The sequence below is a fragment of the Hemibagrus wyckioides genome, unplaced genomic scaffold, assembly GCF_019097595.1.
Source record: "Hemibagrus wyckioides isolate EC202008001 unplaced genomic scaffold, SWU_Hwy_1.0 Contig5, whole genome shotgun sequence".
NCBI lineage: Eukaryota > Metazoa > Chordata > Actinopteri > Siluriformes > Bagridae > Hemibagrus > Hemibagrus wyckioides.
The window spans coordinates 276,605-303,676 of NW_026690807.1; the positions used below are offsets into that span (position 1 = coordinate 276,605).

The 27,072-nt window shown below is 37.7% G+C and overlaps 2 non-coding genes and 1 gene segment (V, D, J or C); 1 reads left to right on the forward strand and 2 right to left on the reverse strand.

The window, feature by feature from the left end:
* Nucleotides 1-441: 441 nt before the first annotated feature.
* Nucleotides 442-913, reverse strand: LOC131350599 (T cell receptor alpha variable 36/delta variable 7-like; the record flags this gene model as incomplete). The annotated part of the segment is given in 2 exon segments: nt 442-737; nt 874-913. Coding segments are annotated over 2 exon segments (336 nt in total), but the record flags the coding sequence as incomplete, so codon positions are not given.
* Nucleotides 914-13,011: 12,098 nt separating this feature from the next.
* trnal-aag (transfer RNA leucine (anticodon AAG)) lies at nt 13,012-13,093 on the forward strand. Its single transcript has one exon. It is a non-coding gene; the product is annotated as a tRNA-Leu (tRNA).
* Nucleotides 13,094-15,970: 2,877 nt separating this feature from the next.
* trnap-ugg (transfer RNA proline (anticodon UGG)) lies at nt 15,971-16,042 on the reverse strand. Its single transcript has one exon. It is a non-coding gene; the product is annotated as a tRNA-Pro (tRNA).
* Nucleotides 16,043-27,072: the final 11,030 nt, after the last annotated feature.

The window sequence follows — 27,072 nt, forward strand, 5'->3', positions numbered from 1 at the left end:
TGTCTATGGGATCATAGATCACAGGGTATGATAAATCACAGAGGTAAAATGTTTGAAGATGCACTGCCACATTTCAGTTAAAAGGAAGCCATTTGATTGCTTGTTTATCTTTTATTGATTAACTCTTCCTATAACTCTTTTGACAAACTTTGCAACCTGAATTTGAACATTTTATTTTCTTGGTCTTTGACATAACACTTTTAATCCATTCTCAACAGCCCTGCATTATGTGAAGGGAGTGCATCCCCAAACCAGGGTATATAACCAGGGTATCTTTAGAAAGCTGATACTTGTAAGCTTACTGTTCAAGATTGAGAATTACTCAAGTGCTTATTAACAGCTATAATCAAGATCCAAAGACATCCAAAGAAGCACCATCTACAGCCAAAATGTGTGAAAGTTTTTGTACAGTGCAGCTGGATTTCCTGTCACTGTGGGCTGCAGAGCACAGTAGTATAGAGCAGAGTCTGATACAGCAGCAGAGGAGATGATCAGATCCACTTGTTTAGTTTTATCATCAGCTTCAGCAGACAGACATGGTGGCATAGGGTCAGTTTTATCTCCACTTAGAGTGATGAAAAAAAGGAACTCAGGTGTAGATTTTGGATGTTGTTTGTACCATTGTAGGCTTCTAAGTGCACCACTGTTTTTGTAGCTGCAGGACAGAGTAACATCATCACCTTCATCTACAACTTCATGAGGGAATAGAGACTCTATTGGATCTGCCATGGAGTCACCTGTTATAGAGAAGAGATCATAATATTTTTTTAGTTTTGAGTTATATAACTCATATTATACTTTTTCTTAACATCATAAAGGCTAATTAATCATTAATGTAACACTTCCTTTCTGAGATGGTCAATGATAACTTACCTAATGAAAGCCACAGACACATGAATATAACAGTGATCATGATGAATGGTGTTAGCAAAATGACAATATTCTGAGGTCTTTCTGTACTTTATTATATTAACATTTCAGAGGTTCATGAAGCTCCACCCCTCAGCATCATATGACAGTGTCACCAGTTTTACTGACAGATTCTTGACTTACTGCATCCTGACATTACATTCAGTCTCACATGTGGAACAAGACATTTATCATTCATCTAATAATTAAGGTTTTACATATTATACCAGGGGTCTCTAACTCCTTATTGGACCATATTACTGTTAGTCCAATGTCAAGTGGGTTAGACAATCAATCAATTAATTAATTGTTTGTTTATTTAAGTGACCAATAACACAACAACACTTTGTTGGTTCAATTGGTTCATTTATTGTCTTTTATCTGAAAGCATTCAATGTTAAAATAATTTCATTAGGTAAAAAAAAAAAATCCACATCATAGGTACAAAATCTACAATGTTGAGTTTGTTGAACATTTCCTGATAGAGACATGGTTACAGAGTGACAGCAGCACATGTTTATTAGTGGCTGGGTTTATTGTTTTATTCTGCCTCCTTGTGGAACAACAGAAACTGGCGCTGTTTTCTGAATATTTTCATTCAATTACTTTCAATAGATGATTTTAATGTAGAACAAAGTTAATTTCTAAATTTATTATTAGTAGGCCAGATTAGCCAGGATAAATGGATAAATGATAAGGTACTTAAGTTTCCTAAAGTTTACACAACTTTTGTTGTGTATTTATATGGATCACAGGAGCCTTTGTTAGCTATAAACAGCATTTTTTGTCTTTTTTTCTCATTTTATTTTGTGTACTATATCACTACTTAGATCTTTTCTTTCTCATTCTTCATGAAGCTCCACCCTGCAGTATCACATGACAGTTCAGTTAAGGGAGCTAGATTTATATTTTATTCAACTACATACATGAAGCAGGAAATGTTCTTTAAAGGAAATAATTATCATTATTATTAATTATCAATAATCATTAAAAATATTAATGAATAATTATGCAAAGATTGAATCATTATTTAAAAATTAAAACTAGCTTGTCATTTAATGAATTAAAAGAAATTTGCACCTGTTATCAGTCAATATGGAATTGTACCATGAGGGTAGCACTGCAGAAATTTTAATTCTGGGTGGTGATTTTAACTGTACTACAGATATTTTAGACCTTGAACCACACAGAACCTCACATGGCTTCCCGTAAGCGTCTGTGGGAGATGGTGGAGGCCCACGAGTTGAGCAACATATGGAGAACTTTTCATAAGAACAAGAGACAGTCCACGTGGGCCCATGCCATAGATAACACACTCTCCCTGGCGAGATTAGATCGTTTTTATGGTTTTAAGCATCAGCTGACGTTTTTTACAAAGTGTTTTATTGTTCCAGTAGGTATCTCTGACCACAGTATGGTACAGTGTACTATTACTAAAGAGAAGGTTAAACCTGGGAGTGCCTACTGGCATTTTAACACTGCTCTTTTAGAAGATGCTAATTTTAGGGAGTCTTTAATTTTTTTATGGAATTGTTTTAAACATGATAAGGCAGCTTTTAGTTCACTTCAGCTGTGGTGGGATGTGACAAAAGCACAAGTCAAAGAATTCTGTCAACAGTACACTCTCAATGTCACAAGAGACATTGTTAGATCTCTGAAAGCTCTGGAGATAGAAATAGTGGACCTCCAGCGTTTGGAGGCCACTGGAAATCGAGGGCATATTGAAGCCCTCAAACGTAAAAAATCCAAAATGAACGACCTGTTAGACATTACAGCACAGGGGGCGCTGGTCCGCTCACGCTTTAAAAGCGCTGCTGAGATGGATGCTCCTTCAAAGTTCTTTTTCAGTTTAGAGCAGAAGAATGGACAGAAAAGATTTATACATGCTGTGCAAACAGAATCAGGGGATCTCGTATCTGAGCCCACTGAAATTCGCCAGCAGACAGTAAGCTTCTACTCGAAGCTGTACAGCAGTGAGTGGTCAGGGGCACAAGCGGTGGAGGACAGCTTCCTCATGGACCTGCCGAAGCTCTCTGAGCAAGCGGCGAGAGAGCTAGACAGGGAGCTGACGCTGGAGGAGGTTCATGAGGCTCTCCAGGGGATGGAGAATGGACGGGCGTCAGGTATAGACGGTCTCCCTGTCAAGTTCTACAAGGCATTCTGGGCCGTCATAGGGCAGGACGTGCTAGATGTCCTACGGGACAGCGTACGGAGAGGTGAACTCCCGTTGAGCTGCAGGAGGGCCGTCCTGACCCTGCTACCGAAGAAGGGAGACCTGACCCACCTGAAAAACTGGCGCCCGGTCTCACTACTGTGCACTGACTGCAAGCTGCTCTCAAAAGCATTAGCCTCGAGACTGACTAAGGTAATGGAGCAGCTCATTCACCAGGACCAGACGTACTGTGTGCCTGATAGGTCCATATTCGATAATGTGTATCTAATTCGTGACATTTTGGACGTCTCTAGGCTATTGGGCTTAAAAACTGGTCTGATTTCTCTAGATCAGGAAAAGGCTTTTGACCGGGTTGAACATGAATATTTGTGGAAGGTGCTGGAAGCCTTCGGGTTCAACCCAGGTTTTATAGCCATGATCAAGGTGTTGTACAGTAACATTGAGAGTGTACTGAAGGTTAACGGTGGTTTATGTGCTCCTTTTAGAGTGTACAGAGGGATCAGGCAGGGCTGTTCCCTCTCTGGAATGTTGTACTCTCTAGCTATTGAACCTCTTTTAAATAAGTTAAGAAGTAATCTCTCTGGTTTTAATATGCCACATGCTAATGCCTCAATATGTTTATCAGCTTATGCAGATGATCTGGTAGTGATGATAAACACACAAAATGATGTCAATGTTTTAACTGATATTTTAAATGACTTTCAAATTTTATCCTCCACCAAGGTTAACTGGTCTAAAAGTGAAGCCATTATAGTTGGGGAGTGGGAAGGTGGGCAACCGTCACTACCAGGAGGCTTAGCGTGGAAAAGAGGTGGTTTTAAATACTTGGGTGTCTACCTGGGGAACAATGAGTTTTTAAGTAAAAACTGGGAAGGTTCTGTAGAGCACGTGAAGGGCAGACTGAGCAGGTGGAAGCGGCTGGTTCCAAAGATGTCCTACAGGGGGAGAACGCTGGTCATCAACAACCTCGCCGCGTCGTCCCTCTGGCACAAGCTGGCATGCGTGGATCCGCCGCCGAACCTGCTGGCAAACATCCAGGCCCTGCTGGTGGACTTCTTCTGGGACGGTCTACACTGGATTCCACAGAGTGTGCTTCATCAGCCGAAGGAGGAAGGAGGACAGGGGCTGGTCCAGCTGTCCAGCAGAGCCGCAGCCTTCCGCCTCCAGTTCATCCAGAGACTCCTCACTGGACCCGGAGACTTAGTATGGAGAGCAGCAGCCAGTGGACTACTACGCACAGTTCAAGGACTGGGGCTGGACAGAGCATTGTTTTTATTAAACCATAAATTGTTTTTTGCTGGACATTTCTGGACTACCAGCCTTTTACCGTGGATTTTTTAAAATTTGGAACTGTTTTAAGAAACAAAACAAGGGCTGTAGAACGCTACACTGGCTGCTGGAGGAACCTCTGGTGTACGGCGGGAGACTGGACATCTCCAGTGTGACCGTCCCTGCACTGTCCAGAACTCTCATCTCCTCAGGGATTATAATGCTCCGGGAGCTTGTGAACATCGCGGGGTCGGACTTGTCGAGGGCAGAGGACCTGGCAGCGCATATGGGACTGCGGCCCCTGCGTGTTGTCAATCAGCTCCTACACCGCTGGAAATCTGCATTGACATCAGAGGAGCGTGTTCAGCTAATGGACTATTCACACACAGAGACTGGTCCTACAGAAGACGAACCCTTTCCCCAGCTGGACATCTCTCCTGACCTCGACGGGTGTGCAGGCCCACTCCTGGAGTGCCGGGGTGAAGGGGAGATGGACTTTGGGTCAGTGTCGGGGAAGCTGCTCTACAGAGCGTGTGTAAAGGTTTTAAACAAGAAAAAGCTGAGTGGGAGGGTGGACACCCCATGGAGAAGTGTACATGGTTTTACTGATGATTTTAAACCAGAGTGGACGCACTGTATAAACCACCGTTAACTAAAAAAGCTGCCGACCTCCAATGGAGGATTTTACACTGTATTATCTCTGTGAACTCTTTTATTTCTGTTTTAAATCCTGATATTGCACATGATTGTCCTTTTTGTTCACAGAGAGAAACAGTTTTTCATGCTTTTATTCACTGCTCCAGATTACTTCCACTGTGTGTGTTTTTACTGAGCATTTTAAGGTCTTTTAATGTTGTTTTTACTTTTCAGTGTTTTATTTTTGGTTTTAAGTATGTCAGAAAACACCGGTTCAGGTGCCAACTGATTAATTTTATATTTGGTCAGGCCAAAATGGCAATATACCTGAGCCGGAAAAACCAAATTGAACAAAGCACTGACTGTGACGCCATAAAAATTCTGAAAAGGCTGATGAAATCTAGAATTTCAATTGATTTTAATTTTTATAAAAGTATGAATGACTTGGATATGTTTAAATGTGTGTGGTGTTGTGATAATGTGTTGTGTTCTGTTGCAGAAAGGAAACTTAACTTTGCAGCAGAACTAAACTAATCACTCATATTTAAAATAATTTATTGACATTTATTTTAATACGTATTTATTTATTTACTTATTTATTTATTAAGTCACTGTGACTTTTATATGTGACTTGTGTAAATAAAGATGCGTAAAAAGTCAAAGTCTCTCTCTCTAATAAATAAAATAAGAATCTTTTAATGGATGGACATTCAGGAATTGTTATAATATGTAATGAAGTCCTTTCTTTAGTAGTTGGTGTTTGTGACTGGACTGTGTGACCCTGGTTTTGGTGGTGTGTAAACTAAACCCATCACTGGGTCACACGGTTATCACAGTGTCTTTGGCATAGTGCTACTTTCCATTTATAATTTTACAGATTGTTCTATTGCCTCATTGTTCTGTGAAATTCTATCTAAGACAGTTTTACTGGATTAAATGTACTTAGCAGTGGTATTTATTGGTTTTGCGTGTAGAAATCTGTTTTGTTTATTTACCTTCCTCTGTGTGTCATTTGTGCAGCAGAAGGTGGCTTATTGTTAGAACCATTAAAAGAATAAGGTTTATTTGAGAATACAGAAGAAATAGTCACACAAAAGTATGTCTTCATAACCCCCATATATTTCTCTTTAAATACTGCTGAATTTTTCATTTTCATGTTTGAAAGCAGCTATAAAACTCAACTCCACTGAATTGGCCATTAAGAAAGTCCTGTCCTACATCTTGTCCTAACAGGGAAGTAAAGACACAAAATTACCTTAAATTTACTTAAATACTTGATTATTAATCACAAGATAATATTTGAAACCAAAATACATTTAAGAAATAATTCTTAGTTGTTGTTTTTTTATCTTTCCCACACTGAACACTGTGTAAAACAGTAGAAAAAAGCAGTTATTTATAAAGGATTTTTTCTCTGTAATACTGTAATACATTATGTGTTAGTTTTTGCCTCTTCAAGGCAGTGGTGGTGAACTTGCTGATGTTCACTGCAACAAACTCAAAAGATTCAGTGCTGCCTTCCATGATATAGTGTTGGTATATTGTATATTGTAAAATTCTGCTGTGATGATTGAACCAAGCTTTTACTTTTTATTTCCAGGTTATCAAGGAATATGGAATAGTATCATCAGTGTATAAAGATGTATACCTGACTATCTGAGTAAAGTGTCTGGAAGAGGCTCGGAGGCAACATCCCAAAGTTGTATATATTTTCTGGTAAGGATCCTCAATGGTGGATAGATAGACCCTAATCATCTTTCTAGTGGTTTTCATTATCTTCCATAGAGTCTTCTGCTCTGACACGGAGTGCAGTTTAATATTAAACAGCTGAATAGTTTCACATGATGCTATCAATATTTCCCTGAATGTAATGATGAGGATGGGAGAGAGGGGTCTGCTCTCCTATCTCTACATGAAATTGAGACACTTCTGGGATTTTCTGGCTCAGATAAGATTCTATGTGATGCACCATAAAAACTGTCATCACTGTGATGCCAACAGTCATGTATTTTTTAACCTGTGGATTGTTGTTTTTACATGGCTTTAAGCCTCTTCTTCTTCTTTCTGCATGTAGACTCATCAGAGCATCTAAAGAAATCCCCAAGAAGATTGAATACCAAAATAAGGAAAAGCTACTTTTAAAAGTTATATTAATAATCCCTCTCTAAACCAAATATTATACCATTAATGAATGCAAAATATTTAACTAATTTTTACTTTTCAGGCACTGATGAGCTGCCAGACAAAGACATCAGATAGTATTGCTGCCTCACAGTTCCATGGTCCCCAGTTCGAGATTGAGCTCAGGTTTCCCTCATTTCCAGTGTTGCCAAGAAAAGCTATAGATCTCTGAACAGGATCAAGTGGTTAATGAAGCTTAAAAAAACAATTAGCTATCTCCTAATAATCCAACATTTGTCAAACTATAACATATTTATGAACCTTTTATAAATTGCAAGAGAGACAGAATTCGCCAAAAAATAGCATGTAAATAGCAGCTCAACATCATCAGCAGAACTGCTTTCAATATAACAAAACTGTGTGAAAGTTTTTGTACAGTGCAGCTGGATTTCCTGTCACTGTGGGCGCCAGAGCACAGTAGTATAGAGCAGAGTCTGATACAGCAGCAGAGGAGATGATCAGATCCACTTGTTTAGTTTTATCGTCAACTTTAGCAGACATTCTTGGGTCAGTGTTGGAAATTGGATTTCCTTTTTGGTCAACAATAAGAACGAACTCTGGTTTAGATTTTGGATATTGCTTGTACCAGTGCAGGTAGTTTCCTGTAGTATAGCTTGATTTGTATTTGCAGGACAGAACAACATCATCACCTTCATCTACAACTTTATGAGGGAAATCTGGCTCTATTGAATCTGCCATGGAGTCACCTGTCATAGAGAAGAGATCATAATGTTTTTAACCTTTAAATAATCAACAGGAAATACTTAAGTCAGACCCACACTCTACATTTTCACACTGCATCACCACACAGACTAATATTTAATATAATATAGTTAATATTTCTGTAATAATAAAAAGTCAATGTTAACTCACCTAGTGAAAGCCACAGATACATGAATATAACAGTGAACATGATGACTGGTCTTAGCTCAGTGAAAATAGTGGAGATCTTTCTGTAATCTAATATGTTAACACCATAAAGCTTCAAAATTGCTCCACCCCACAGCATCACATGACAGTGTCACCAATGTTGTTGTCAGATTGTTGATTCTTACTGAAACATCCTGGCTTTACATTCAGCCTCATATGGGAAACCTGTCCAGAGCACATTTAAGTAAACACATACTGAAAGTAGGAAATTAATGTATTTATGTTATTTTACATATGTTAGTGATATCTCTAAATTAGAGAAAGTTTGTGTAAACACCAGCAGGTAGATTAATGTTAGAAAAACTAAGTGGAAGAGAATATGGTTTATTTAAGAATGAGGAAGAAATGAGTATTTTCCCTTGGTAATTAAGGTTGAATTAATCCCTTATTTCTCAGCTCTAACAGTTAAATCTGAAAAATAAAACTTTCCTGTACTCACAATAGCATCAGAAGAAGAGAAAGAAGAATAAAGGCACATTCACATATAAGTTTCTAGTTTTTAATGTTTCTGACACAGCAGGTGCCAAAGAAATGACATTAGATGAGAATTTATTCTTATGACAGTTTAGTGTTAAGTGGACAGTTGTGTTGTTTAATCAGAATGGTATCTCTGAAATTAGCTTAGGCACTAAGAGTAACCAGGGCAGGGGTTAGGATATTATATCAGCAGTATGTATGATAGAAGAACAAGTATACTCTATGTCTCAGAGAATGTGAGCAGGTTGTGTTGTGCTCTAGTTCTAGACCAACATTAAGATAAGTGACTGCGCCATCTTGTGTTCACTGAAGAGAAAAACCTTAACACCAAAAAAAATTGTTTTTTAACTTACCAAATATGTGCAGAAATATAATTGAAAAAAAAAAATTGTTTATCTCTCTCTCTCTCTTTCACACACACACACATACACACACACACACACAGCCATTTGCTCACCCATTCACACCTAGGGGCAATTTAACATTATCAATCAATCTACTTAGACTAGCTTTATTTAGATATTACTTCAAACTTGTTGCAAAATATACAGTAATAATATTAAAAATTAGATGATTGTTCAGTAAGTGGCAATATACAGAATCTCACAAAAGTGAGTACACCCCTCACATTTTTGTAAATATATGGCAACCTGTAGCTCTGGTGAACTCCATGTCCAAGAGGGTTAAGGCAATGCTGGAAAATAATGGTGGCCACACAAAATATTGACACTTTGGGCCCAATTTGGACATTTCCACTTAGGGGTGTATTCACTTTTGTTGCCAACGGTTTAGACATTAATGGATGTGTGTTGAGTTATTTTGAGGGGACAGCAAATTTACACTGTTATACAGGCTGTACACTCACTACTTTACATTGGAGCAGAGTGTCGTTTCTTCAGTGTTGTCACATGAAAAGATATAATAAAATATTTACAATGCCGTGAGGGGTGTACTTACTTTTGTGAGATACTGTATGTCCATGTGTCCATACAGCCCTAAAACATCAGGCATGTGTGGCTTGGGGTGCAGTCAGAATTCTAATTCATCCCAAAAGTGTTCAGTGGGTTTGAGTTCAGGGCTGTGTGCAGGTAACTCAATTTATTCCACACCAAACTTGTAATAAACATCTTCATTGAGCTGAAACATGTTTTTGTAAGAATATAAAAACATCCTATACAATTGTGCAGCAGTTTGGAGAATACCCACATACTGGTGTGATGGTTAGGTGTCCACAAATATAGCCATATTGTACATATTCAGGACTTTGTTAGAATTAGTATTGTTGTAATAATGTTGTAATAACTGGTTGTGCATGTCAATAAAGAAACATATGTAAAAATATGTGAATATAAATACTGAACCCTTCTCAATATCTCAGTACCTCAGGTTATGTACTCTCCTTTCATACATACACTATATTGCCAAAAGTATTCGCTCACCTGCCTTGACTCGCATATGAACTTAAGTGACATCCCATTCCTAATCCATAGGGTTCAATATGACGTCGGTCCACCCTTTGCAGCTTCAACTCTTCTGGGAAGGCTGTCCACAAGGTTTAGGAGTGTGTTTATGGGAGTTTTTGACCATTCTTCCAGAAGCGCATTTGTGAGGTCACACACTGATGTTGGACAAGAAGGCCTGGCTCTCAGTCTCCGCTCTAATTCATCCCAAAGGTGTTCTATCGGGTTGAGGTCAGGACTCTGTGCAGGCCAGTCAAGTTCATCCACACAGACTCTGTCATCCATGTCTTTATGGACCTTGCTTTGTGCACTGATGCACAGTCATGTTGGAAGAGGAAGGGGCCAGCTCCAAACTGTTCCCACAAAGTTGGGAGCATGGAATTGTCCATAATGTCTTGGTATGCTGAAGCATTCAGAGTTCCTTTCAATGGAACTAAGGGGCCAAGCCCAGCTCCTGAAAAACAACCCCACACCATAATCCCCCTCCACCAAACTTTACACTTGGCACAATGCAGTCAGACAAGTACCGTTCTCCTGGTAGCCGCCAAACCCAGACTCGTCCATCAGATTGCCAGATGGAGAAGTGCGATTCGTCACTCCAGAGAACGCGTCTCCACTGCTCTAGAGTCCAGTGGCGGCGTGCTTTACACCACTGCATCCGACGCTTTGCATTGCACTTGGTGATGTATGGCTTGGATGCAGCTGCTCGTCCATGGAAACCCATTCCATGAAGCTCTCTGCACACTGTTCTTGAGCTAATCTGAAGGCCACATGAAGTTTGGAGGTCTGTAGCGATTGACTCTGCAGAAAGAGAATTGACTCTTCGCACTATGCACCTCAGCATCCGCTGACCCCGCTCCGTCAGTTTATGTGGCCTACCACTTCGTGGCTGACTTGCTGTCGTTCCCAAACACTTCCACGTTCTTATAATACAGCTGACAGTTGACTGTGGAATATTTAGGAGCGAGGAAATTTCACGACTGGATTTGTTGCACAGGTGGCATCCTATCACAGTTCCACGCTGGAATTCACTGAGCACCTGAGAGCGACCCATTCTTTCACAAATGTTTGTAAAAACAGTCTGCATGCCTAGGTGCTTGATTTTATACACCTGTGGCCATGGAAGTGATTGGAAAACCTGATTCTGATTATTTGGATGGGTGAGCAAATACTTTTGGCAATATAGTGTATGCATACTTGTACCCTTTTTTAAAGGGCTACTGCAATATAAGCAGAACATTCATAAAGCTGCAACAAAATGTTCCCAATTATATATTTGCTTGAAATCTAATTTGTGCAAAGCCAATATTAAGTTATAACTTGTACTCAATTCACAGACAGATTAAAGTGCACAGTAGAATTGCACATTTTATTAGGTAGAATGTGTGTGTGTGTGTGTTCAGTGATTGTTTGCAGTCCGAATGGCCCAGGGGAAGAAGCTGTTTGTAAGTCTGGTGGTGTGAGACTTTGTTGACCTGAAGCGCCGCCCAGATGGCAACAGGTCAAACAAGTGATGAGCAGGATGTGAGGAGTCTCCTGTGATGGCCTTGATTTTGCTGAGGCAGCGGGACCTGGACATGTCATCCAGGGAGGGCAGAGGGCAGCCAATGATTTTTTGAGCTGTTTTTCACCCTCTGCACAGTTTGTCTGTCCTCATCTGTGCAGCCTGCGTACCACACACCCAGACAGTATGTCAGTGTGCTCTCCACAGAGGTCTATAAGGTTTGTGCTCTCGAGTAGTGTGGCCGAGTGGTCTAAGGCGTTGGATGTAGGCTTCAGTCTCTATGGAGGGGTGGGTTCAAATCCTGCTCCTGCCAGCTGAGTCTTTTCAAGGCAGCAGTTGTGGGCTCTGGCACCACAAAGGCTTTACAGGGGTTGTGGCTCCTGTGCCTTCTGCAAATGTGCTGCCTGGCTGGAAAAAAAAAATGAGCATGCTCACACGGTACCGGAGCCCCCAGACCCGGGTGCTGAAATAGCTCCTAGGTTTCGGCAACTGGTGTCACCGCCTGGCTTTGAGACGCTGCTCTGTTTCACACCTTGCTTTTTCAAACAGCAAGTCCAAACAACCAGAGAACGGTACGCAAAACACGGTTTCCGCGTGTGTGAGCCACATCAGTCATGCCCTTACCATGGTTACGAGCTACCAACAAAACAACAATTCAACCAAGAATAAAAAATCGACATAAGAAGTGGTGGCCAAGTGGTTTGGGCAATGGAGTGCAAGTGCCAGGTGCACTGAGGTGTAAGGTCATGTGGGTGAACTAGGATGCTAAGAGGTTAAGGAGACCGACTGCTAATCCAAGTGGGATGGGCTCCAGTTGTTTTGGGAACAGGCTTGTTTAAACGCGTTGGGTTACGGAGCTCCTCTACAGAATTGTCGCGGTCTCTGTGGACATTTGGCCGTGGGTGCCACACCTGCACCTGATGAGGTGGCTGAGAGGTTAAAGCGATGGACTGCTAATCCATTGTGCTCTGCACGTGTGGGTTTGAATCCCTTCCTTGTCGCTTGTATGCCCTTTAACCTCCTCTTTACCACAAGTCCTGCATGCGGAATGCTTCGTACCTGGTCTGTGAGACCGTGCTAGAGGGGAGCGAGAAAAGCTAGCCCTGGGTCTAGGTGTTTCGCAACCGTGGGCTGTATTTCCATGTTGGTTGGACACAGATGCTGTAAGGCTGACGGGTCGCCACTGGAGATCCACGCAGATCAATGCAGTGCTCAGTCCCGAAGACAGCGGCACGGATCGTGCACCTTGATTGCAACAGACTGGGATTCAAGTTCATATCAGCAAACCTTGTCAACAAGAGCCTAAGGCTCTCAATCCACTTTGCAAAACCTTTCCTGGGTTTGGATCTTGAATCACGTCTGGTAATGGAAGCGTGCGTGGTACAACCATTGCGACTGCCTGCCAGAGTGCCTCTCTTTCCCGACCTGGCAGGCCTCCCTTGACCACAGCCCCACAACCTTCCAAATGCATTGGTAACGTGGCCGAGCGGTCCAAGGCGCTGGATTAAGGCTCCAGTCTCTTCGGGGGCGTGGGTTCGAATCCCACCGCTGCCAGCTGAACTTTTGGGTCGACAACAGCAGAAGGTTGTTCCTTCACCCACACCTTCAGGGGTGTGCGGTTGAGCGCGAGGCCTTAATGCTGAGTTCACACTGCAAGATTTTCAAAGTTGTTGGGTCACCATTGTTTTCACACTGCACGACTATCTATCGGCTTTATTTCTGTGAATAGAATAGAATAGAATAGAATAAATTTTATTGTAATTGCACATAAGGAGTACAACGAAACTGTGGGTGCTCTTCTCAACAACAGTGCACTGAAATATAATACAATGAAGAGCATAGCAAGTAGTATAGAAAAATAAGAAATAAATAGGAAAATAATGAAATATTTAAAGAAATACAAAAAAAACATTAAACTGTCCAAGGATTTCCTATGAAAATGATACAAATCTAACCCAAAAATAATCTGTTTGCTGTTTAAAAACAGATAAATTATATAGTTTAGAGATTTCTGTTTTTCAGGATCCTTTGATAAATGCAGTCTGCACGTCGTTGCTCAGGCTAGAATCTGTCAGTTTTGTATTCAACTGAAGTTGTGAATACTGTCACTGTCCAATCTTCTGCTGTAAGTCTGTTTCCAGTGTAACCTCAGAGTCCTGCTCTTCAATGACAGCAGAGGATCCTGATGTCCTGTAGCTCATCCACATCAAGATTGGACATCTTTTATTGTTATAGATGCTTCTCTCTTCACTGTGATTGTAAAGAGGGATTATTTATAGACTGTTGTGTATCAAAATCCCAAAAAATTCTGTTCAGAACAGTTTCAGAAATACTCAAAATTCTCATCTTAAACCAAAAAACATGCCACAAACTCTGTCATATCACATTTCCCTACATTTGGATAATTAATATGAATAAATCTGGATGATTAAACCCACAGCTGGTCTGATTGTTTGTAAAAGGCCATTGCCTTAGCACACATCCTGCAAAGCAACACGCATTTCCAGGATGTACATGCATAATTACACATGAACAAAAAAAATAATGAATGAAAATGCAAGAGAAAATGTCAATAACTTTTATTAAAAATAGACAGCAACAACATGTGACCCAATGGCTCAGATAGCATCAGTAAAATATTTTTTAAGCCTGAAACATATAGATTTGTGAATTTATTGTAATTAATGTGTAGTTGTCATGTTTGAAAACACTTTGTTTTCATTTACTATTTCTTTCAGCTGCATGTTGCCATATTTTTTTATTTATGTCTGCGGTTAACTGATTAAAAGTTGCTGTAGTTTTTAGAAACCTTTTGTATGTGTATGTGCTATTTGATGTTTTTGTAAAGCCTTTCAGTGACTCTGTATCACTGTGCTTCTACTCTAAGAGCACAATGATAGAGTGCAGAATCTGAGAGCTTTAGTCCTCTGATATTAAGTTCAGTAGAGTCTCTGCTTGTTTTTAACTCTAATTGACGATCATCAAGAGTTCTCTGATCAGGTCCTGACCTTGCTCCTTTATACAGTAAAAACTGTGGTGCGCTGTTAGGATATTGTTTGTACCAGTAAAGATAAATACGATCACTGCTTGACTCATATGAACATTTCAGAGTAACAGTCTCTGTTTCTTTCTTGACAATGTTGGCATCTTCATCTGTTGGTCCAATTTTATCAGCAAAACTGTAAGTAACCTAAAGAAATATATCAGTGTGTATCAGTAGTTTTTGTAAAACAAATATTGATTGAAGAAATTACTAGGTTAATACAAACATGAGTATTAATTAATATAATTAAGTAACTGATTATAAATCCATTGTAATTATTAATACAGTTGATTAACAAATGAAAATAAATTACCTGTAGCTAGAGTGAGAATCAGTGGTATGTATCTCACTATGTACAGTAAGTTGTATAGTTGATCCATTTCTGAACACAGCTCTGTGAGGATTCTGTATAATAGTGCTGTATGTGCTGAACTTTACACGTCTCTAGAAGGACACACCCAGGAAGTGATGCTGTTGTAGTGTAGAGTCATTAATATGTCTGTGTTGTATTTTACGATTCATCATCTATACAATACTATAAGCCTTTATCTGTTTGTGTGGTTTTTAAATTATTTGTAAATTTATAAATAATTATGATAATTTGCTGTGGAAAATCATAGGAAACTGGATCCAGATTTAAACAAAATCTCTCATAAGTAAATTTGCTGTGTCTGTTCCCAAAAGGTAATTAAATTCACTTCACTTCATTTTTATTTGTACAGCACTTTTAACAATGGACATTGTCTCAATGCAGCTTTACAGAAAAACTGAAATTCAGAATAGAAATTACAAAGTTGAAAATTAACTTTACCCCTAATGAGCAACTCTGAGGCAACAGCGGCAAGAAAAAACTCCCTGAGACGATATGAGGAAGACTCAAATGTGAACCCATCCTCATCTGGGTGATACCAGAGAGTGTGATTATGAATAAATTACCTTCTAATTGTATATTATCAAACATTAAAAGCAGCCGAGGAGATGATCAGATCCACTTGTTTAGTTTTATCATCAACTTTAGCAGACAGACGTGGTGGCATAGGGTTTTACCTTTTACCCTCCTTTCTGAAAAGATCAATGATAACTTACCTAATGAAAGCCACAGACACATGAATATAACAGTGAACATGATGAATGGTGTTAGTAAAATGACAATATTCTGAGGTCTTTCTGTACTCTATTATATTAATATTTCATAGAGGTTCATGTCTCCACAAAGTGTGACATTCTCCATCCCGCTCCCTGTATTCCAGAGATAATTTTCAGAGGTAATTACAGTGGGATTTGAACCTTCTTGGACCTCTGGAGAAACAAGCTTCCAAGCGAGAACCAAGCCAGCAGTGCAAGTATCCATTAGTTTTGTTCCAACCACTCTATTCCATGTAAAACCAGGGCTCGTCCGGGATTTGAACCCGGGACCTCTCGCACCCAAAGCGAGAATCATACCCCTAGACCAACGAGCCAGGTCGTCCCTGTCAGCTTGATGTGCGCCAATGGAGGTTCACTGTACTCTGTAACTGTATGACCTTCTTGTTCATATGGACTGGGGTCCGAGTAAAAGGAACTCGGTTACACAAAGTCAAGTTAACAATAAAGCGAGGCTCCTGTGGGATTCAAACCTTTTTGGAATCCAGACGCTAAGTGTGAACCAAGTAAGCAGCTCTTGCCATTGGGCCAAATTATGTCATTTACAGGGTTGTTACTGTAGTCTTAGATTTCTGTTCTTGGTGAACAGGAATGAAACCCGATGTGGTCTTTAGCTGTTGTAGCTCATCTACCTCAAGAATTGATTATGGAGCACTATTTCAGTAGAGCTTATTTATTTCCTGATTGTGTGATGGAAACTGTGTTTTTATTTTCCACAGTTCTTATTCTTAGTTATACATACTTTCAGGTATCCTGTAATTCTCAAAAATATATTAAACACCCTGCAAAGACACACGTGATGAACACATTAAATCTCATTCTCAGTAAAATAAACAAACAAACAAACATAAAATAAAAATAAATCAGATCAGCTGCTTGTCAAAAGAGTTGTACAATATCCACATTTTTATTCCTAGAACAGAATCAAATTCCAGCATGTGATCTTTACACTGTCATTAAGTAAATAAACCATCAAACCTGCCACTATTGTTTATGAGAACTGCACTTAATACTGCAGAGGGAGTGAACATGTGGCTTCTTCAAACACACACCTAACTTTTCTATCTGTATTTGGATTCACTTAGAATGTTTTGTCTATTCAATTCAAATAAAGTATTCATATGTGGTTATATACATACATTTCTATTGGATCAATAATCAGAATGCTGATGTTATGCATAGCTTCCAGTCTTTTCTTCTTATTGTGATTCTTTAACACTTTCATGTTTGAGGTCTCTGTAGGTTTTTGGACAGTGAAGTTGACTTTCCTGTCACTGTGGGCTGTAAGGCGCAGTAGTACAGAGCAGAGTCTGATACTGAAGCAGGCGAGATCTCCAAATCCACACGCTTCAGACTCTTATGAACTTTAGCAGGCAAATGAGGATGAGGAGTATCACCTGTCTGATTCCCTCCCGATTCCGTCAACAGAACGAGGAATTCTGGTGCTGCATTGGAATATTGTCGATACCACTGTAGATTGTTCATAGAAACAGTGTATTTATAATCACAGGAGAGTGTAACTTCTTGCTCCTCTTTACCATAGACAGCAGAAGATGTTGGAGTAATGCTGTCCTGTGTGCTCTCACCTGAAGAGGACATTTATTTCAGAATATTATAATTTTATATTATACAGTATACATACAGTACATGCTTACAATCTAAAACACTCACACATGGAAACATTTCTTTACTAGTTATAAAACATTTAAACATGATATATGGCGATATATAAAATATAAGCTTACCTATGAACATGGTAAAAAACAGAAACATACAGAAAACCATCATGTTTTAATTTCCTCTGTTTTTCTGAAAGTTTCCTTTTTATGTTATTGTAAATGTCAAGTTTCCTTCTACTCTGTCTTCAGTGAAGCATCTAAGCATTTCTTGTGTACAAAGCCTCAACTGTTGATTCCCTCTGTTTTAACCAATCAGAGTGCAGGATATGCCACATTATGTAAAATACACACACGTTCTAAAAGAATATAATGAGCAAAAGATTCATATATTTAGTTCCTGTATTTCCTATTTCTATGAACTTAAACCTTTTCTAATCTACAAAATATATTGTTGCAATTACAAACAATTCTTATTGTGAAATTAAATTCTTCAGCAGATTTATAGTACACCCTTAAAGTCTAAACAAAACACCAGAGGTACTGTAGTGATTGATAGGATTTTAAAAAAATTCCCCATAAAATTATAATAATATAAAACCCCTAACAAGGTGGTGTTTGAGAGCATGTGCACAAATACATAAGCATCTTGTATTAAGCTCAAGATTCTGCAGTAATTCAAGTGTTTCAGTCGGACTGCACTCCACACACCATGTATCTGTGCTGAAGCTTTGTTCAGGTTTAATGTTCATGGCTACTTTAACACTCCACATGGTTCTGTTGTGTCCAGGTCCAATCAGGTTCAGTTCTAGAGTATTTTCATGTCATGTACTGCCATCTGCAGGAGCTGAATTTAAATAGATATATACATTATTTACATCAAGAACCATCAATATATTTTAAAACAAAAGTATTGCTCACCACGCTGGGAATAGTTCACAGTTTCAATTCACAGATTCATTTGGAATCATTACAGCATTTCAGCATATCAGAACACAAGAATAACCCGTCTTTTTCTTTTTTATCTGTATTTCTGACATTAACCTAGACAAAAACAAGTCCTCAGATTCAGCATCCTTAAAGAGACAAATTTGCTGGTGTGCTTGTGATTATTGTCCTTTAATATGACCCAGTTTCAGCACAACATAAGCTCATGGACAGTCTTACATTTGTCTCAAGAATATTCTAATATAAAGTGGAGATCATCAATGTCCAAATGATTAAAAGTTTTCTAGAGCCTGTGGCTGCAAAACAACCGAATCCTCACCCCTCCACCAACATGACACTTGGTATGAGGTGTTTGTTGTGATAAACTCTGTTTGACCTTCACCAAACATGAAACTATGAATAATGATTAACCATCAGTCCAAAAAAATATTGTTCCCAAATTTGTTAAGATGCTGCCATGTTTTTTTGTAGAGAAAGGGCTTCTTAAGTGCTTAAGTGAAGAGTAAGTGATGTTTCCACAGGTCAGGGTCATAACACTTAAGACCTGGGAAATGCAACTGTGAATGGATTTTTGCTGATCCATTTAAAATTTGGCAGACATTGTACATCCATTTAACTGAAAATACAAATTTTAATACAAAATTTCCATTTTCATTTCATTTTCACTCAATCTTGATGAATTTCATTATGATCAATAAAAGGAAAGCAAATTTGACTAACACTTTCCTTATTCATCCATTTTAACTTCTTGTAACTATACAATGGAATTATGGTCTGGAGTGCTCACATTTTGTTCTGGATCTTAGTTCACATTTGGTAAAGTAACAAACATTTATACACACAGGTATAATAAACACATGAAAGAATAAATAAATGTATGAATGGAAAATAAATTACAGGATATATAATTATAGGATATTGTTTGTACCAATAAAGCAGAATGTTATCTCTGCTTCACTTATATGAACATTTCAAAGTAACAGTGTACTGAATAAACAAAAAGTAACCATGTGCCTTTATCATGAATTAACTTGAATGAATCACAGAACCAGATAGGATCTTGCGCATGCGCGGTCAATACGAAATGAACGAATCTCTCCCGAGTCATATTACGGATTCATTCAAAATGAACGAATGTTTCACGGAACCGAATCGGAGCCACGGAGGCCAGCTGTACGCCAACTGCATCCTGTTAAAACGTAAAAAACAAAAAAATCTCTGTAATTCACATATGGTGTTCTAGATGGCTACTTAATTTACACCTTAACACGAAGCAGGATGTAAGCCTAAACATGTCCTGTTCTCCAAAAAAGATGATGTACTGTACATTTCCTCCCGCCGCCCCATCATAAGTGCTTCTTCTCATCGCAGTTTCATAATAACACATCTAACATTCTGTCACGTTCCTTACAGTAAAAACAGCTTGAGTAAAATAAAGGAAAGGTTTGTTTACCGGTTAAAAGGTTTGCATTACTCATTACGATATTTATCTTCATGATGCTACCAAGTTAATTATCCAGGCTTGCTAACAGTGTAGATAAACCAGTGTTTTTTTCACCCACACCCAGAAATAGAGGATTTTGATATTTTAAAAAAAGGGAGACGTAAAAATACAAAAATTTCTTTTTTAACGCCGAAACGTTAATAAACCTGTGAGTTTGTAAACTAGTTAAGCTGAGAATAAACAGACAAATATTAGCATTAGTTAGCATTATCTAGCATTAGCATTAGCTTGGGGTAATTCACCGTACACGGTGACTGATTAAAGTCTCAAAAACCTCCTGTCCCAGTCCATCATCCGAAATCTATCTAAATATTATACGGAATAATTATTAAAACCTTCACCCGAGTTCAGCAAGCTTTACACTCTATATGATATTGTGTAAATGAAATGATTAGCGAGGTTCGCTAGCTAGATAACATACATCTGTAACCAAGTCCTTTGGGGCGCTAACTGGATAATCACTAGTCTAATCATGATTTAGTGTGAAACCAGTACTCAGGGTTGGGAAAAGTGATCTGTTTGATGGGGTAAATATTATAATGTGGAAATAAATTCTCGTTAGCCGAGCTCATCAGCTTGGTTCAGGAGTTTAGCATTAGCACCAGTAGGCAAGTTTGCTAGCAGGCTAACTAAATATTATATTTACATCAACTGACCCAAACAATTGTGTAATAATTACAACAAACAGACAAGCTCTCTCAGTAGATAACATTAATCTATAATTTATTATTTACACTAGCTAGCAAGCTGCCCAATCACAAGACTTAGCATGTTTAAGTTTTAAACAGTAGCCAGGGTTCTTAAAGGTGTCCTACTACTGGGGTAAATATTACATTGTATTGTATATTATGTTATATTATATTGTATATTTATTGTTTATTGTATATTTATTGTAAAATCAGTGTGACATTAAAGGATGAAGATCGTCCTACCGTGAGGGGCTGAGTGTTGTCAGAAGGAGCTCTTTCTCCCCGCAGGACGCGGTAACCATAGTAACCAGTGATTTCCGGATTGGACCTAAGATTTCCAGCCCAGCTACAGCTTAAAAAAACCCGTCCATTTAAAAATGAAATAAAATAAAATAGCAGCCCCAAATGCATACTGTGATAACTAATACATTAACAAACAGAAAACCCAAAACAAATGGGTTTGTGCAAAGGGCACTATTTAGACACACACGCACACACACACACACACACACACACACACTGACAGACCCGCAGCACAGGCGATCTCACCCAGTGTCCAGCTCTTCAAGTCCTGCAGAAATCTGCAGAAGTTTTGATAATTTTATGATCATTCCTAAATATTATACAACATTACATTAGTAATATTGACTGTCAGATACTGAGTCAGGAAGTGGTTATGCCCAAGGCATAAGCGAACTAAGCGGCTGCTTAGGGCCCCGTAGCCACCAGGGGGCCCCCAAGAGTACATGAAATGACATCGTCTTTTTTTTGATATCTGTCAATGGACAATGATTATTATACAAAATGACAATAATTAGTTATAATTAGTCATATTGGTGGCACAGAGGGGCCCCCGAAATAAAATGTTAGGATATTGTTTGTACAATTAAAGCCAAACACAATGACTGCTTGACTCATAAGAAAGTGTCTGTTTCCTTACTGACAATGTCTTCATCCTACGGACCGATTTTATCAGATTAACATCATCACCTTCATCTACAACTTTATGAGGGAAAAGTGGCTTTATTGAATCTGCCATGGAGAAGAAAATGTAATGTATTTAAATTATTCTATTTTTGTATTTATTCAATTTTATACAAATTTACTAACAATTAAAATGAGTAAATATTTTAGTTTTTATATTTTATAAGTAGTGTCTTGACTTGTGGCATTTATTTGTTTGTTGTGATAAAGCATGTTTATTAGAGTTCATATTATTCTCCAAAGAAGTATTTATAACAGAGTCTACATCTTTGGAGGATGTGAGCAGAGTCCTAGCACCTGACCCACAATAAGATAACTCACTACACCATCTTGTGGAGAAATAAGAAAGACTTGGTTTTTAAGATAATTGAAGGTAATTTATTTATTAATGACATTAATAAATAAACTTCTGAACTATAATTAATATTATATAATGTATATATTTAGTATTTTTTGCATTTCTTTGTATAGCCTTCCCATACAGAGTTCCATAGAGTTCCTGGACTAAATCGCTGTTCCAGTTCACTTCAAATATTTTTTCCATCTGATTTTATTCAGTAGGGTTAATTAAGTGTAGTGACCAAAGAACAAAACTGGAGCTATGATTGCACTGGTGTTAATTACAATCATACAGGTCTCACAAACAGAATATTGTCTATAGAGAAAAAGAGCTGCAGAGGAACAGAAACTTTTCCTCCAACAATTTTCTTCATCTATTGATCAAGAGGAGAATAAACTGTGCACCTGAGCCTTTCCTCATTAATGTTCAAGAACACGTCTGTTATAAACAATCAGCTAAAAGAACATTCTCACTCTAACTACATTTCACTGGCAATCAGAAACTGATGTATTTATTTTATAGTTATGTTTGGTTACTTAAAGATGATTGTGATTACATTAAACAGTGTATTCTGGGTGGATGAATTGCTGTCAACAGCCTTTAATATAAATACACCAATTTATTTGAATTTATTGACAACAATTTATTATTAAGCAACTTAATTAAAATACTTGTTCTTTTGGTTTGTAACTTGCAAACTAAAGGACTTAGCAATATCAGCAATAGTGAAGAAAACCAAGTGGGCATAATAACATTGTTATCCTGAGTGTTTAGTTAGTTTGTGTTTATCTTTTGAAATAAACATCATATTTATTCATATTCATGATAACTCTGCTTTACCTCACACAGCAACTCTTTCTCATCTACTAGACAATTAGCAAATCTTAGTATGCTAAAACTACAGTAAAACCAAGCCGCAGATCCATAAGCTGCAGCTGCAACCTAATGAATGGTCATTCAATCAGAGTTTATTTTTAGTACCTACTTTATCCTGGTCACACTTCCACAACTGTCTATATACATTATATATACACACCTTCATTCATTCATTCATGCTTTGTCCTCGGCAGGTGAATCTGGAGCTTCTCCCAGCAACACTAGGGATGATGCAGGAATACACCCTGGATGATACAGCAGTCTAATGCAGGACAAAATGCACAGACACATTCACACACTCATTCAGACTTAGGGGAAATTTAGTGTCAGCAGTCTGAATTAAGGTTCCCACTTAAGGTGTCCCATCTTTTTACAGTTTACATCACAGTACAAATAACAATGAAAACAGAGGACAAGCTCAAAAGGCAGGAGTCATCATCCCTCCATCAAATAATTATGTTTAAGATTATAGACATTTCCCTTATGTGCAATCAAATCTTGTCACTAATTTTTTATTATTATTTTTTTTATCTGTATGATCAAACTCACATCTGTTCAAATGAACATGCAGAATAAACACATGAACAAATGAAAGATTTAATAAATGAATGTAGATGTAGATTCATGAATTAAAGTATAGCTGTGTTAATCCCTCATTTTTCTTTTCAGGCTATTAGCTCCAGCTGCAAATGTTTTCACAAATGTTGTTTGTGTCTGTGGTTAACTGATAAGTTGGTAAAGTGAGTCTCTTTCGTCTTCTGTGGTTTTAGAAACTTAATATACCATGTTGATGTTTTTGTAAAGCCTTTCAGTGACTCTGTATCACTGTGTTCCAACTCTTAGAGCACAATGATAGAGTGCAGAATCTGAGAGCTTTAGACCTCTGATAGTAAGTTCAGTAGAGTCTCTGCTTGTTTTCGACTCTAGTCGATGATCATCAGGAGTGCTATCAACACCTTCACTTGACCTTGCGCCTTTATACAGTAAAAACTGTGGTGCGCTGTTAGGATATTGTTTGTACCAGTAAAGCAAAATATATTCATTGCTTGCCTCATATGAACATTTCAGAATAACAGTCTCTGCTTCTTTCCTGACAATGTTTGCATCTGTTGGCCAAATTTTATCTGCAAAGCTTCCTGGTGTGACAAAAATATAAAGAAACATGTCAGTGAAGTATTTTTTGTAATTCCAATATTGACTTAAGGAATCAAGAAATTACTAGATTAATACAAACATGCTTATTAATTAATGCAATTATTTAACTGATTAAATATCATTGTAATAATTAATAACTGATTGAAAATTACCTGTAACTAGAGTGAGAATCAGTGGTATGTATCTCACTATGTACAGTAAGTTGTATAGTTGATCCATTTCTGAACACAGCTCTGTGAGGATTCTGTATAATAGTGCTGTATGTGCTGAACTTTACACGTCTCTAGAAGGACACACCCAGGAAGTGATGCAGTTGTAGTATAACTTTTTACAGGTTATTACTTAACAATATCAGTGAGAGTGAACTGAGTAACCAGTACAACACAGAACAAAAACACTGTTACTTCACAAACCATTGCATCAGACATGCTATTTTATCATTGTAAAATATTTATTCCTAAATAAAAGGATATAAAGGTTTGACAGCGGCACACGCAGCACCGCACGCGAGTGGTCTCCTTGTTTGTAGCAGTATCCATTGTTCAACTTAAACTGAATTGACTTTATTTTACTGTGAATACTGTGCACAAGAGCAGAAAACAAATGATGCACTAATAAATAAGGCAGTTATAGTCACTGCTAAAAAACCCCAGAATTGTTCTGTAGTGGTTATACCATCTGTAGAGATATTGCTATGTGGAGAGCAGGTTTCCTGTGTCAAGCTTTAACACAAACGAATGAAAGTACACACATTGCAGTGTTAAATTACGCAGATATACTACATAACTAATAAGACTAATTAAATTTAATTAAAAACAATTTCTGAATCTACAAAAATCAATGTTAACTCACTGAGTGAAAGCCACAGACACATGAATATAACAGTGAACATGATGGATGAGCTTATAAATGAAAATAAAATTTCTGCAGTCTGATATATTAACATTATAAACATTCATGAAGCTCCACCCCCCAGTATCACATGACAGTGTCACTAATGTTACTGACAGATTGTTGATTCTTACTGAAGCTTTCTGGCTTTACATTCAGCACCACATGGATAAATTTTCCTGAACACATGGTAAACAAACACAAACTGATAGCATGAAAAATACTTAAATAAAATAAATGAACTAATGAATGTGGAAGTGAGTGTGCATTGTGGGAAGTGGAGTCTGGTACAATGCAGGAAGGGAAATGGAAATTTAGGTGTGTATAGACCTAATGACCTGTTTATTAAATAGGATTACAAACAGTTGAGGAGTATTTTACTGTGGTGAGGAACAAACCAGCCTCTTTTCTTTCTCTAATCTATCATTTTTTATCAATATCATCTGTATTGATGGATTTTTATATCATTATTTTTCATTTAAGCATGAAACTGTGTACAAATAAAGAGTGTAGTATTTATATTATCTCATGACAAACATCCCATTGCAAGTGAACATGTACATTTCATTTTTACAGAAATTGCATGTATAGCCCTACTACAAGTTCAGTTTCCTTTCTGGATTCAAGCAAACCCCTTTCAAGGCTTGATGATGTGTTGAAAATGACACTAATTAGCTTGATTGTACAAGCAGAGATTATTAAAACATTCTGATTGGTTCTAGACTTTTTTATATATAAAAGTATTATCTATGTAAGGCTGAAGAATAGCTGTAGTCTTTATAATTGTGTAAAGTATTCATAATCATAATGTCAGCATCTCTGGGGGATGTAAGCAGAATCCTAGTACTTGTCCAACAATAAGATAACAGCCTCCACCATCTTGTGGTGAAAGGAAAGAGACTTTAACACACCAAGGTCTTTTCTGTTTGAACTTAGTTATTTATTTATTTTTTACTCAATCATAAAACTATGCAGGAAGTGAACTGCATAGTTCACTATGAAAGCAGGAAATTAATGTATTTATGTAAAAATGATCAATTTAATCTAGTAAAAATCTAATCTAATAATTACATTGTCAGTATTTTAATTATATATGTTAGTGATGTCTCTAAATTAGAGAATTATTGTATAAACACCAGCAGGCAGATTAATGTTAGAAACACTAAGTGGAAGAGAATAAGGTTTAATTGAGAATAAGGAATATTTTTTTACTTGATAATTAAGGTTTAAACTCACAATAGCATCAGAAGAAGAGAAAGAAGAGTAAAGGCAGATTTACAGATAAGTTTCCAGTTTTCAGTGTTTCTGACACAGAAGGTGCTTTTGCTTGTCAGAGAAATGACATTAGATGATTATTTATTCTTATGACAGTTTAGTGTTAAGTGGACAGTTGTGTTGTTTAATCAGAATGATATCTCTGAAATTATCTTAGGCACTAAGAGTAACCAGGGCAGGGGTTAGGATATTATATCAGCAGTATGTATGATAGAAGAACAAGTATACTCTATGTCACAAAGGTTTTACTGTGAAAAGTAACTTCCATCATCTCAGAGAATGTGAGCAGGTTGTGTGGTAGTGTCTCTAGAACTTAACCCACAATAAGATAAGTGACTGCGCCATCTTGTGTTCACTGAAGAGAAAAACCTTAACTTGGACAAAATAAAAACCTGTAAACAGTTCATACAGCCATACATATATATTCATACTGTGGATTAGTAATTATATATTAGAACTTACAATTAAATTGTATTTACAACACCAGGTTACGTTATTTAATGTAAAGCACAAAAAGAAATAATAATAGAAAACTAAAAAGAAACAGATGTTGAAAACAGTTGTAAATCTCAACAACTAAACTGAACTGGCCATTGAGAAATACTTTATGTTCACATGACATACTTCCTTTCCTATCAGGGGATTAAACACATACACACACACACACACACACACACATCTTATTATGGTTTGCTGATAATAAGATAATCCTTAGTTTTGAAGATGATCTCCTTCTGTTGAGGTTGAACTTGTTGAACATTGGGCTATAACTGATTAGTTTGACTATTATATATGTGAAGTTACGACACTTAGACAATAAAATGCCCTTCATCTGCAGTGTAATTACTCCAGACAGAACAGAGAGGATCATGAGTCCACTGGCATTGTGGAATTCTGCTATGAGGATTGACCTGAGCCTTGTCTTTAGTGCACTTGTTATCAGTCAATATGGAATTGTACCATGAGGGTAGAAATCTTTCTTTATTATAAAAATTACTCCATACTGCAAGAAAATACTTTTCTTGGGAAGGATTTTAGCAGGAGTTTAGGTTAGTGTCAGTTCCAAAAA